Genomic DNA, 12925 nt, shown 5'->3' on the forward strand with positions numbered 1-12925 from the left:
CAGCTTTCTTTTGATTTTCATTGGCATGGGATATGTTTTTCCATCCCCTCGCTTTCAGTCTGTGTGTGTCCCTGTGTCTGAAGTGGGTCTCTTGTGGACAGCATATAGATGGGTCTTGTTTTTGTATCCATTCAGCCAGTCTATGTCTTTTGGTTGGGGCATTTAATCCATTTACGTTTAAGGTAATTATCGATATGTATGTTCCTATGACCATTTTCTTAATTGTTTTGGGTTTGTTTTTGTAGGTCCTTTTCTTCTCTTGTGTTTCCCAGTTAGAGAAGTTGCTTTAGCATTTGTTGTAGCACTGGTTTGGTGGTGCTGAATTCTCTTAGCTTTTTCTTGTCTGTAAAACTTTTGATTTCTCCATTGAATCTGAATGAGATCCTTGCCGGGTAGAGTAATCTTGGTTGTAGGTTCTTCCCTTTCATCACTTTAAGTATATCATGCCACTCCCTTCTGGCTTGTAGAGTTTCTGCTGAGAAATCAGCTGTTAACCTTATGGGAGTTCCATTGTATGTTATTTGTCATTTTTCCCTTGCTGCTTTCAATACTTTTTCTTTGTCTTTAATTTTTGCCACTTTGATTACTATGTGTCTTGGCGTGTTTCTCCTTGGGTTTATCGTGTATGGGACTCTCTGTGCTTCCTGGACTTGGTTGGCTATTTCCTTTCCCATGTTAGGGAAGTTTTCTACTATAATGTCTTCAAATATTTTCTCTGGTCCTTTCTCTCTCTCTTCTCCTTCTCGGACCCCTATATTGCGAATGTTGTTGCATTTAATGTTATCCCAGAGGCCTCTTAGGCTGTCTTCATTTCTTTTTGTTCTTTTTTTCTTTATTCTGTTCTGCAGCAGTGAATTCCACCATGCTGTCTTCCAGGTCACTTATCCCTTCTTCTGCCTCAGTTATTCTGCTTTTGATTTCTTGTAGTGTAGTGTTCATTTCATTTATTGTATTGTTCATCTCTGTTTGTTTGTTCTTTAATTCTTCTAGGTCTTTGTTAAACATTTCTTGCATCTTCTCGATCTTTGCCTCCATTATTTTTCCGAGGTCCTGGATCATCTTCACTATCATTATTCTGAATTCTTTTTCTGGAAGGTTCCCTATCTCCACTTCAGTTAGTTGTTTTTTTGGAGTTTTTTGTTGTTCCTTCATCTGATACATAGCCCTCTGCCTTTTCATCTTGTCTGTCTTTCTGTGAATGTGGTTTTTCTTCCATAAGCTGTGGGATTGTAGTTCTTCTTGCTTCTGCTGTCTGCCCTCTCAGTAGAATACTTCTATCATCTACTTTGTATATCGCAATTTTGTTGGCTGACCTAATAACTTTCTTTATAGTATTTTCCTGCTCCAATGTAGAATCAGCTTATCTTCCTTTAATCTGGAACATTTCAGTAGCATTTTTGTTTTTTATGACATTGATATTTTTGAAGGCTACAATTCTACCCAACTTTTTGAAAATACAGTTGACCCTAGAACAAGGAGTTTGAGCTTCATGGGTCCACCTGTAGGTGGATTTTTTTCACTGGATAGGAAGTACAGGTACTTCTTGATCTGTGGTTAGTTGAACATGCTGAGGCAGAACCTTGGATCCAGAGGGCTGACTGTAAAGTTATACCAGATTCTTGACCATGTGGGGATTGTTGCTCCTAAGCCCCTGTTGCTCAAGGGTGAACTGTGGAAAGCTGCTCAGTTCATATTTGTCTGTTTCCCTGTGATTGAATGAGGTTCTGCGTTCTCTGCTGGAAAGCAGCACAGGTGAAGTTGTGTCTCTCCCAGGGTGTCACATCTGGAGGCGCATGGTAACCGCTGCCAGCCTCCCACTGGTTATGTTAAGTGTGATCTCCCAGTCGTGGTTGTCCCAATTTTCCACTCAATAATTACTAGGTTTTTATTTTTCTCCTTTGCAAGTAGTAAGCGATCTGTGGAGAGATAATGTAATTCAGTGCAAATGCCCTGCTCTTCAGTATTTACCTTAGGTCTAGCACCCATTGAGGACTCTTGCCTGATTCGATTTTTTACTATGATGCTTGCAAAATGCTGATATTCTAGCTGTCCTGCTGCTTCCACATGTATCAGTCAGCCCTTGGCACTCCGCTGTAGGTGAGAGCCTCACCTTCTCCCCTTTTTATTTGTTATCGGCATGGACTGACTCCTATTTTTTCACTGGTTTGTAATACACTACTGTACCTAACTATTCTGGTATTGAAGTTGTTTGTCCTAGATTCGGCCAGTGGGAGCCCTTTGGGACTCCTGTGCCCTTTTGACCTGCCCTTACCATTGTTTTGGTCACTTTCTTCCTTTTTTGGTATAGCTTGGTATTTCAGGTGGATCTTGTACCTACCCTGCATCCAGTCTGTTATCAGCCATTTCTCCAAAGAGCCCTGGTTCCTTCTAGTAGGGAAGGGTCAAGATCTGGGTGTTAGGTGTGGTCATTGCTATGGGGGTGACTTTGCTTCTCGGCCTTTCTAATGGACAAAGCTAGGGAATACAAGCATGAATATACACATGTGTACAAATATAAATACATATGTTCACACACACGTGTGCATATGAACATGCTTCTGCACATTTTAGAAATCATAAGTTCATGCCATACCTCCAGTTTCCATCCATCCCCACTGGGCTTGCTCTTCTTTCCCTCATTTCATTTTTTAAAAAAATTATTATTGTATTTAATTGAACATTTCCACTTTTTTTTAATGATTGCTTTTATTTATTTATTATTTATTTACTTTTGGCTGTGCTGGGTCTTTGTTGATGTGCTCAGGCTTTCTCTAGTTGTGGCGAGTGGGGGCTACTCTTCGTTGTGGTGCACGGGCTTCTCAATGCGGTGGCTTCTCTTGTTGCGGAGCACGGGCTCTAGGAGCGTGGGCTTCAGTAGTTGCAGCACATGGGTGCAGTAGTTGTGGCTCGTGGGCTCTAGAGCGCAGGCTCAGTAGTTGTGGTGCACGGGCTTAGCTGCTCCGCAGTATGTGGGATCTTCCCGGACCAGGGCTCAAACCCGTGTCCCCTGCATTGGCAGGCAGATTCTTAACCACTGCACCACCAGGGAAGTCCCCCTCTCATTTCATTTTTGTACAGGCTTCCTTTGGCCTGGGAGAACCATGGCTCCCAATAACAGTAACACATTTACTTGTGTGCTCAGTCCTAAACTGCATCTCAAATATTTTCAGAATTGCTTTGGTCAAACCACTGAAATTGACAATTTTTTTGTGTGATTCTTTCACTCATGTATATCACCTTGCCAAGACAGTATAGAGTCTAATACCATGTTCAGAATTTACTTGGGTTGGCCCTTCCTTCCCTTCTTCCCTATTCCTGTGGCTTTGGGGTTCATTTGAGATCTAGTTAGGTTTACCTGTTTCAGTTTGCTTTCAGTTATAGCCCTCCCCTTCATATCCTCTTTTCTTTGATTTTAATTTTTGAAGATGTGGAAGATTAGCATGCTTCCAAAAGGCAAAAACTCTGCAAGAAGGCACACTCAGAAGTATTGCTAACTCCCATATTCCTTCAGTTCCGTTCCCTTACCCTTCTTTGTAGGTAACCAACTTCAGTGTTTTATGGTTTATCCTCCTCCTTGTATTTCTATTTATAAAGATAAGCATGTTAAATTTTTTTCTTTCTTACATAAAATATAGCATACTCTATGTGGTCTTTGCACTTTTTCTTTCATTTAGTGGTATGTCCTAGAAATATCTCTATATCAGTTCATTGGGAGCTTTCTTGTTCTCTTGTACATCTGCATAGTACTCCATTGAGTGTCTGTAAAGTAGTTTATTCAACCAATCTCTTATGCTGGGACGTTCAGGTAGTTCTTGATAGTTTGCAATTAAAAATTTTCCTTCAGTCAATAACTTGGGGCGTATGTATTTTTATATTGTTGGAGGGCTGTCTTCGGGGTAAGTTCTCAGGAGTAGGAATGCTGGAAGGGTGAGTGTATGTGTAGATATGTTAGATATTGCCTTATTCCCCCATCCCAACCTTCACCCGCAGTTTCTGTGCCATTGTACATTTCACCTACAGTGTTTGAGTGTACCTGGAACTATAGGTGTTATATTTTCCCCTAAGTGTTCCCAAGTGTGACTCTGTTAGTAACATTTGGATCCTGATTCCATATGACAGTGTGGTTTGGAGTCTTTCAAATTCAGTGATGGATTACTAGACTAGTGGTCAGATAGCATGGTGTAAGTCCAGATCTCCCACTTCTCTAACTTCGGACAATTTCCTGAACGACATTTAGCCTACATTTCCTTATCTAAGAAGTGAGGATGATAAAATCTGTCTTACAAGGTTGTTGTGAGGTTGAATGAACCCAGTCCAAAGTTGGACTTGTAACAGGCACCTGGTACACGTCTCTGAGTCAGAAGTGTCTTGCCCTCATGCACTTAGAGCTCTTGAAGTTTTGCACAGGAAAGGTCTCAGGCAGCACCTTGTTCTTGACCAGTCTTGGCTGGTGAATAGCTCTTGCCAAGGCAACAAGGGGAGCTCAGGTCTTGCAGGCCCATGGAGTTTCCTTTGCTTCATTTGCTAGTATGTTTCTCCATAATTAAGTGAGCCATTTGTTTGGAAGGAACATCTAAATTCTGGTATAAAATTTTTCTATATTAAGAGTATCAACAGATCTTACCAGATATGCCTTCATTTTAGCAAGCTTAAGTAACATTTGTTATTAAAATTTTTTAAACGTTTGTAAGACTGGCAATGAAGATTAGTTACCATCAAAAAATGAAATCTACAAATATAAGAGAGAAATGCTGACATTTTAGGAAATCCTACAGTTTCTTTAAAGAAAAGATGAGGAAAAGATAGAGTAAAAACAACAATAACAAAAGTAAGCCATCTGGAATCCTGGGTTTGCATCTGTGCATTTTTTCAAATAGGAAGCAGAATAAGCTCAATGAAATAGTTTTCAGAGTTTACTGAAACGATATAAATATTCTCTAATGTTTTGGCTCCTGTTTTCTCCTTTTGAATTCTTGGGAGGAAAGGGAAAAAGGGGGGATGCACAGCACAATCTAACACATCCTTTCCAATTCTATAATTTATGTTTCTATGAACTAGAAAGAGTTATAAACAATTATTCATCAAGCAATTAATTTATTCATCTGTAAAAGAGGTAAAAAGGTTTTTCATCTTTAGTGTATAGTTTGAAATATAACTCACATAGCTGACGAAAGAGTTCTGGAATATTTTTGCTGTTTTTGTTCTTTTATTGTAGAATACAACATATATGTAGGAATGGAAATAAATGTTATTCTTCCAGTGCTCTGTTGAAATGCACAGTGATTTTAATTCAAACCACATTATGTGCATTTCAAAAAGAATTTAAAAAATAACTGGTGTGTGTGTAGGGATGTTTATATTTTCTAAACCAGAGTAGTTGAAATAAAGTTTTTGCTCATATAGATCAGGGAAACACCAGCTACCTTACCAGCTCTTGGAGAGTCACAGTACATGTTAGCTCAATAAAAGGTCTGAGTGTTTAACCCAGTGTTTCCCAAACTTTTTTGACCATAGAACTCTTTTTATGCCAATATCATAAGACATTAATGTTGTAAGAAACACTTTCTAGGGAGCACTCTGTAAAGAAAAAACTTGAAAGAACAGAAGATAATATTTTACTCAAGTGTTTTAAAATTCCCTTCTAACTTCCCTTTCCAAATAATAACAAGATTGATAATTTTTTGGTTGCAGGGGTTACTCTGAATTCTTTATCTGGCTTTGCACTCGGGATGAGAAAGCAGTGGAAAATATGGGGAAAGTGATTAAAGCAAACATCGTGCCCACTGTCTCACATACACAAACATAGTTAAATTTTTACAACTGCAATCATTCAGGCTTACCATTTATAAAGACAGAATTTCTCTAATACTTAAAATTTTGTGGGACTTCCCTGGTGGCACAGTGGTTAAGAATCCGCCTGACAATGCAGGGGACACGGGTTCAATCCCTGGTCTAGGAAGATCCCACATGCCGCGGAGCAGCGAAGCCCGTGTGCCACAACTACTGAAGCCCGTGAGCGTAGAGCCCATGCTCCGCAATAAGAAGAGCCACCGCGATGAGAAGCCTGTGCACCTCATCGAAGAGTAACCCCCACTCGCCACAACTAGAGAAAGCCTGCACGCAGCAACGAAGACCCAACGCAGCCAAAAAAAAAAAAAAAATTTGTGATATTTCTTTGGTATTTCTTTTTAGTTCAAGAATACATTTTTTTTCTGTTCCACCATTTGCCTTCCTTTGCTTTATCAGTAATTAAGTTCTTTCAATCATTTGCTATTAGCCCCCTGATTTTTATTTCATCTAGTGTCTAAAGTAAGCTAACAATTGCCAAGTACATATAAATCTTATAGAGACTGAATATTTGAAAAAAGATCCCATAAAACTGTAGGCTTGTAATCTTTGCACTTCTTTTTAGCCTCTCCTCTGCCTTTATGGATCATTGATAAGAAAACTCTCTGTTGTAGGCCTTTCCAACATTTATGTAATGATTGCATCTTACTATTGTTAGAAGTACTAATCTCTCTACTCTTAAGTATTTGACCTTTGCAGTGTACCTTAGGTTACTTCTATTGACCGTGGAGGTGGGATGAATATATAATGACAGGATTGAGAAAATGTTCGTCCTCGTAATTCTAGGGAAGCTGGGGAAGGCAGATTGTCCAGTTGTGGCTGCTTCCCAAGACGGAAGCAGAGGGACCAGCTAGAGTAGGGACTGTGTGTGGCAAGCCCATTGGGCGTGGGAGAGGCAGTGAAGCTGGGGCCCAGGGACAGTTAGCTGCTGTGCATCTTGCAGTGTGAGCCCCTCCATGGCCCTGTCAGTAAACTCAAGACGCTTCAGAGAAGCCAGGCTAAAGTAGATTGATTTCTTCAAGGTTGCAAAGAGAAACATAGCCAGCAAAGATGGGAAAAGAGTGAGAAGAACAGAGGGAGTTAGGTTGGGAATTCGTCCATATAATCTAGGTCCTGAATTCTCACAAATGATGGAATTGGGACTTTGAGCCCAGTTTACCTAGAGATCCACAGTGTGATGAAGCCCCATGTGATAGCTGAGTTAGAGGTGACTTAAGCTTGATCTCTTTATAAAGGAAAAAGAAATAGATTCAGACCATAGCTTTGCTTCTGGCATAAAATGACCAAAACTATGAAGGTGTTTGAGGAATTTTGCCAAAAGCAAGCATTGGATGCTTGGATAAAGTATTTTAGCGATAGGTTGGAATGAACTTCTGAAGTTAAGCAGCTACTTGTCTTTGTGTGAACGAATGGAAAGGTGCTAATTGTCCATGTTCCTTGAGAAGAGGTTTAGTAGGTAGCAGAGTTTCAAAAAGAAAGACATTTGAATGCCCCATCAGTTACATTCATGCCAGCAGTTATCGTATGTGGCAAAAACACACAGAATTTATTCCGAATACCTGGCTCTTTTTAAAATTTATGTTAACTTGCCTTTTAGTATTTGGATCATTCTGCTAACAATGGGACAAAAACCAGGCAGCTGGTGTTCAAGCCCTGTATGAATGGGGGAATGAGTTTATACTTGTCATTTGCACAGGGCAGAAGTAATTAGGCAGCCTGTGGGAGGCTCTTTTTTTCCTTTAATAGATTTATACCCACAGAAACTTGAGAAAACGCAATTCTGGTTGGATCTTAAATACCTTTTATCCTTTCATTAGGTGATGGTAGTTTTAAAAAATATATTAAAAGTTAGATTTCCTGTGACCAGGTCTCTATTTGAAAAGCAAAAGAATACAGATGTTTATGTGACGAATAAAGTGAAAACCAGTCCTAGAAAAGTTTAAGGAGATTTACTTTGTTTTCAAGTTTGAACATTTTTTTTGTTTCTCCTCCACTTTTGGAAATCTGGATGATAATATGTAATTAAATCACTTTGTGAAAATTCGATTTAGTATGCCAATTCCACCTTATTTGTGATGCTCTTGCTAAAATGTGAAGGTGTTTGTGTCACAGAATAGTCATTAGTAGCCACCATTTCTTGTCAGTGACAATGCCCAGTACGTTAGTCCTAACACACTTTGTGTTTCAGTTGTTGACAGGGAGATGGGTGCATATACTGAGGAAGATGGTAGATTGGGCAGCGGAAGAGCAGCCTGTCCTGTACTGGCTTCTTCTTTTTTTTTTTTTTTGGTGAGGCTTGCTGGATCTTAGTTCCGCTACCAGGGATCGAACCCATGTCCCCTGCAGTGGAAGCCTGGAGGCTTAACCACTGGATCGCCAGGGAAGTCCCATGTACTGGCTTTATCTTATTTATCCTGATACACAACCAGAAGCAAAATTATCTTAAAATTAATGACCTGTGTATTATATATTCGGATAATCCAGTGACTTTAAAACACCGGCATGTTATATGACAAACTCTTAATAGTGGTTGCCTCTGAGGAGGGTAATTGGGGACAGTGGTAGGAGGGAGATTGAGTTAGAATTGTGTTATCCACTTTGGTAACTTCTGGTGTTTGTATCATGTGTATATATTTAAAAAGGAAAAGTAAAAGGAGAAAAATTCCCCTCTAAGCATTCCCATCTCCTGACAGAAGGCTTGGTTTCTCACCCTGCCTCCAAGGATGTTCTGTGATTTCCTCTGTGCCCCCTCCTTCTCACCTCCCCCCTAGTTTCTTTTGCTTTGCTTTGCTTGAGGAAAACACTTTCTGAATTGATCACCTTTTCTTCATCACCTCTAATTTTGTAATCCTTACCCCTTTCACGAAAGCCAATGACGATTTCTCCCCATGAAATGCAGTGACCTCTTTTCAAGCCCTGCGACCTTTCTGGGTCACTTGAGACTTGCCCTCTCCTCCAGCCTCTCTGACAACACTGCCTTGAGGTCCCTTTTGACCTCTCTCACTTCACCTTCACAAGCATCTGCACTGTGATTCCACCGTTATCCACTCTGTGCTCTCTCCCTGAGCAATCTGTTTTAGATTCTCAGGTGAAATTATCTGTGCCAGCAGATACGACCTCTCTCCTCAGCTGTACCCTTGCATGTTTACTGGCCCGTTAGGCGTGTTGAGTTCCTAGTTCCATGGGCATCTCAGAATCAAAATAGCCTGAACTTAATGTCCATTCCCACCCCCCATCCAATTCCCCAATTTTTTTCCACTTGCTGTATTTTACTACTTAGCAGCACCCAACTTAGAAACCTGGGACTTGCTCTAAGTTCCTTCCTCCACCTCACAAGGTTTTGGAATTACAAAGCCTTGCTGTAACATGCATATATTGGCTCAGTTTCCATCACACCCTTTCATTTTGCAAATAAACTCCTAAATTGGACAGCCTCATTCTAGGTGGACTTGGGAGAAATTTCATGCATATAAATGTTCTGTCCTTGTTAAAAGTGTGTGTATAGGGGGAGGAATCGTTTCAGTTATTTTTCTGCATTGACAACTTTGTGTTTATGAATCCATAGAAACCTTATTCCAGGGACACTTCTGCATTTGTGACTTGAGTTTGGTTTTTATTTGAGACTAAATTAGCAATTATATAACTTCACAGAGCTTGTGGTTTATTATTATTTTAGTATGGATACTTTATTTTGCTTGGTTTCCTATTCAGTCACTTTAAAAAAAATAGTATCTTTTCCTGCACAGTTAAAATTACCTCTAATATTGCCTTTGTTTCTTATGTATTAAAATAGATAAGTAGCTGCGAGATTAAAATGATAGTTAAAATTAATTGTACACCTAATATATGGAACTTCACATCTGTCATGTCATTTAATTTATTTCCCCCAATAACTTGATGCAGAATGGAGAAACTCAGTCCTGAGACATTATTTAACTTTCCCAGATTACACTGCTGTGGTGGTCACACCTCCCAGCGACCCCTCTTGAGATTCTTTAGTTTAAGTGTGGCCTGTACATCCCTGAAAAAAATACAGTTAAAAACTGGGTTTATGAGTGTCTTTTTTTTGGGGGGAGTTGATTTTCACACGGTCGGTATTTTTCCTGTTTTGGTGCTCATTGATGACAGAAGAGTTTGCAGTGCTTCAGTGCCATCACTCTGATTATCCGTGGTCATGGGGTGATGTAGAAGAAGGTAATAAAGGTGATGGCACTAAGATTTACATGGAACTTATATTTTGTATTTTTATCAAGAGATAATTATTTTTTTTAATGTGTTAACAGTAATTTCTCTGCTTACTTGAATTTTTGGTACTTAGAAGGGTAGCTGTCATCTGAAGAATGTTGTGGTCTGTAATTTATATTCTCTCTCTTCTTCTCTCTCAGTGCAATGAAACCTCATTCTTTTTTGAAGCTCGAAGTAAAACTGCTTGCAAGCATCTTTGGAAGTGTAGTGTAGAACATCATACATTTTTTAGGTATGTTAATGTGAAACCTTTGTTCATTGTCCTAATAAATGAAAATTGCATTTGTTTTTGTTTTTGTTTTTAAATTTTTTTTGGTGTGCATTTGTTTTTATAACAAGAATTCTATCCTGTCTACAAGAAGAAATTTACAAGTGTTTCTCTTTTATTAACATTTTTGCATGCACACATATATAGATATTTTCTTTGCTCATGCTACAAGAAAGGGTCAAGGACAATTGCTTTTGACATTTACGTAATAAAAGTGCAGCTTTGGTATTGGTGGAAATTAAATGTTCTACTGTGGACATACTAAATTTGAAATGACTGTTAGCTTGGAGGTACGGAATGGGTGGCTGGGTATACAAGGCATGCAGGATAGACCAAGGTTGGTCATGTAAGTTTCGTAGGTATTAAGGCAGAGGGGATTGGATGAGGTCACCTGTGGAAAAAATGAAGAGAGAGGAGCAGAAAGCCAGGGACTGAGCTGTGGGACCCTCCCAGCATTTAGAGGCCAGGAAGAGCCAGCTGGGAAGTATGAGAAGGAGTAAGCAGTAGGGTGTGGGAAAATGGAATATGAGGAAGAAAAATGTCTTAGTGAATAAGGAGCTAGCAGCTGCATTGCATGCTCCTGGGAGGTCACGTAAGATGAGGGTAGAGGAATTGACCATTGGGTTGTGGGGATCCTGTTTGTGTCACATTGTGTCACATGGTGTAAAGATAAAACTCAATTTTATCAGATAATACTTGAAACTCTATTTTTGGTTTTTAAATTTAAAACTAGATGAACTCTTCCCCTTATTCTTGTTTGATTTGCATGGAACAGTTTCCCCAAATAGCATGATGCTAGAGAAGGAGCCTTACAAAATGACCCATGTCTGTTGTGGAGTGTGTATTAGGAGAGGGATATAGCCCAAAAGGTCTGAGGTATTGCCTTTCGTCTAGTGGGGCTGGGCCTAAGAACTGCACGTGGAGGTGTGTGTTGAAGGTACCCTGGAATGGAAAGTACAAAGAAGAGTGAGCCACCCCATCAGATATGATCAACTGCCCTGAGAACCTTGGCTTGGGTAAATCAACGTAGTGACAAAAGTTCCCAAGATAATTTAGTAGAGAAATTAAATTGATTCACAATAAAAGCTTCCTTTGCGGGCAGTGATGTATCTGATAGTCTTCAGGAAGTATGAGTGTTTTGACATGATACAGATATAAAATACTAGAATGTCAAGTATTACCTTAAAAATAATCGATTCTTATTCCTGCCGATATGTAGAATGAATAAAATATTTTGACTGTGTTAAGCAGTGTTGCACTATTACATATTTCTGCACAGCTTTTGCTCAAGTGTTGCATAAGTATATTGGTGAGTCTCTATCTAATTTTCTTTTAAAAATTCATTAGAATGCCAGAAAATGAATCAAATTCATTGTCAAGAAAACTCAGCAAGTTTGGATCCCTGAGTTATAAGCACCGGTATAGGTAAATGGCACTTTTTTTCCTCTGGGGTGTGTGTGGGGTGTGTATGAATAAATATTTAATGCAACTGTCCACATACATGCATGCACATTAAAGTTTGTGATCTAATTTTTTCCTTATTTTTCCACATGCCAATGAATTTGATAAGCAATAACAGTCTATTAAATTGTCTTGACAAAAATGATTTTCTAGGTTTAATTATTTAAATTCTACATTAGCTAGATTAAGCTTAGGGTTTTTAGAATGTAGTAGAGCTTATTATCTTCAGAAATTCATTTTGATCCAATTATCAATTATGTTGTGATTATGAAACAAAGTAGATATTCTGAATAGTAGTTTTTTGGTATTCTTGGGACATTCAGTTGATCCCCTATTGTAACACAGTGTATACTTTATATCAGCGGTCCCCAACCTTTTTGGCACCAAGGACCGGTTTCGTGGCAGACGGTTTTTCCATGGATGAGGAGGGGATGGGTGGGGGAATGGTTTTGGGATGATTCAAGCACATTACATTTATTGTGCACTTTATTTCTGTTATTATTACATTGTAATATATAATGAAATAATTATACAGCTCACCATAATGCTGACAGGAGGTGGAGCTCAGGCGGTAATGCAAGCAATGGGGAGTGGCTGTAAATACAGATGAAGCTTTTTTCTCTCACCCACCGCTCACCTCCTCCTGTGTGGCCCAGTTCCTAACAGGCCACAGGGGTTGGGGACCCCTGCTGTATATTATGGATCAACTCAAATGTTTTCTGTAGCATAACGCCTACATATAGTAATGCTAGCAAGTATATCTTAACTTTACAGAGCAGTTACTAAGTGCCATGTATTGTGCTAAATGTATGCCATTTATTGCTTCATTTAATCATTGCAGTCTTATTAATGTTATCCTCATTAATATGTGAGGAAACTAAGGCTCAGAGACGACAAGTCACTTCTCAGGGAAACCCAGCTGGGAAGCAGTAAAGTGGGGTCCAATCCCTGGCAGTCGAACTCCAGAGCCCTTTCCTTTAACCATTAGTCAGCCTGTTAGCATGTTACAGGAAAAGCCTGATTGTCAAGCAGGCAGGCAGATGCCTGTGTCTTTTTGAAAATGGGAGCCTTCTGTGTTTTGAAAAAGAATTTGTTTTGTTTCAA

The 12925-nt window shown here is 39.3% G+C and overlaps 1 protein-coding gene across 2 annotated transcripts in view; it reads left to right on the forward strand.

The window, feature by feature from the left end:
* The window catches only part of EPB41L4A (erythrocyte membrane protein band 4.1 like 4A), a 266854-nt gene that overhangs the window by 179617 nt on the left and 74312 nt on the right, over positions 1-12925 (forward strand). For both annotated transcript variants that reach the window (XM_007192109.2, XM_007192108.2), the window contains exons 11-12: positions 10233-10324; positions 11708-11785. In XM_007192109.2, the coding sequence (XP_007192171.2) occupies positions 10233-10324; positions 11708-11785 (170 nt within the window). The remainder of the gene's footprint in view (positions 1-10232; positions 10325-11707; positions 11786-12925) is intronic.

Source organism: Balaenoptera acutorostrata, chromosome 2 (genome assembly GCF_949987535.1).
Source record: "Balaenoptera acutorostrata chromosome 2, mBalAcu1.1, whole genome shotgun sequence".
Lineage (NCBI taxonomy): Eukaryota > Metazoa > Chordata > Mammalia > Artiodactyla > Balaenopteridae > Balaenoptera > Balaenoptera acutorostrata.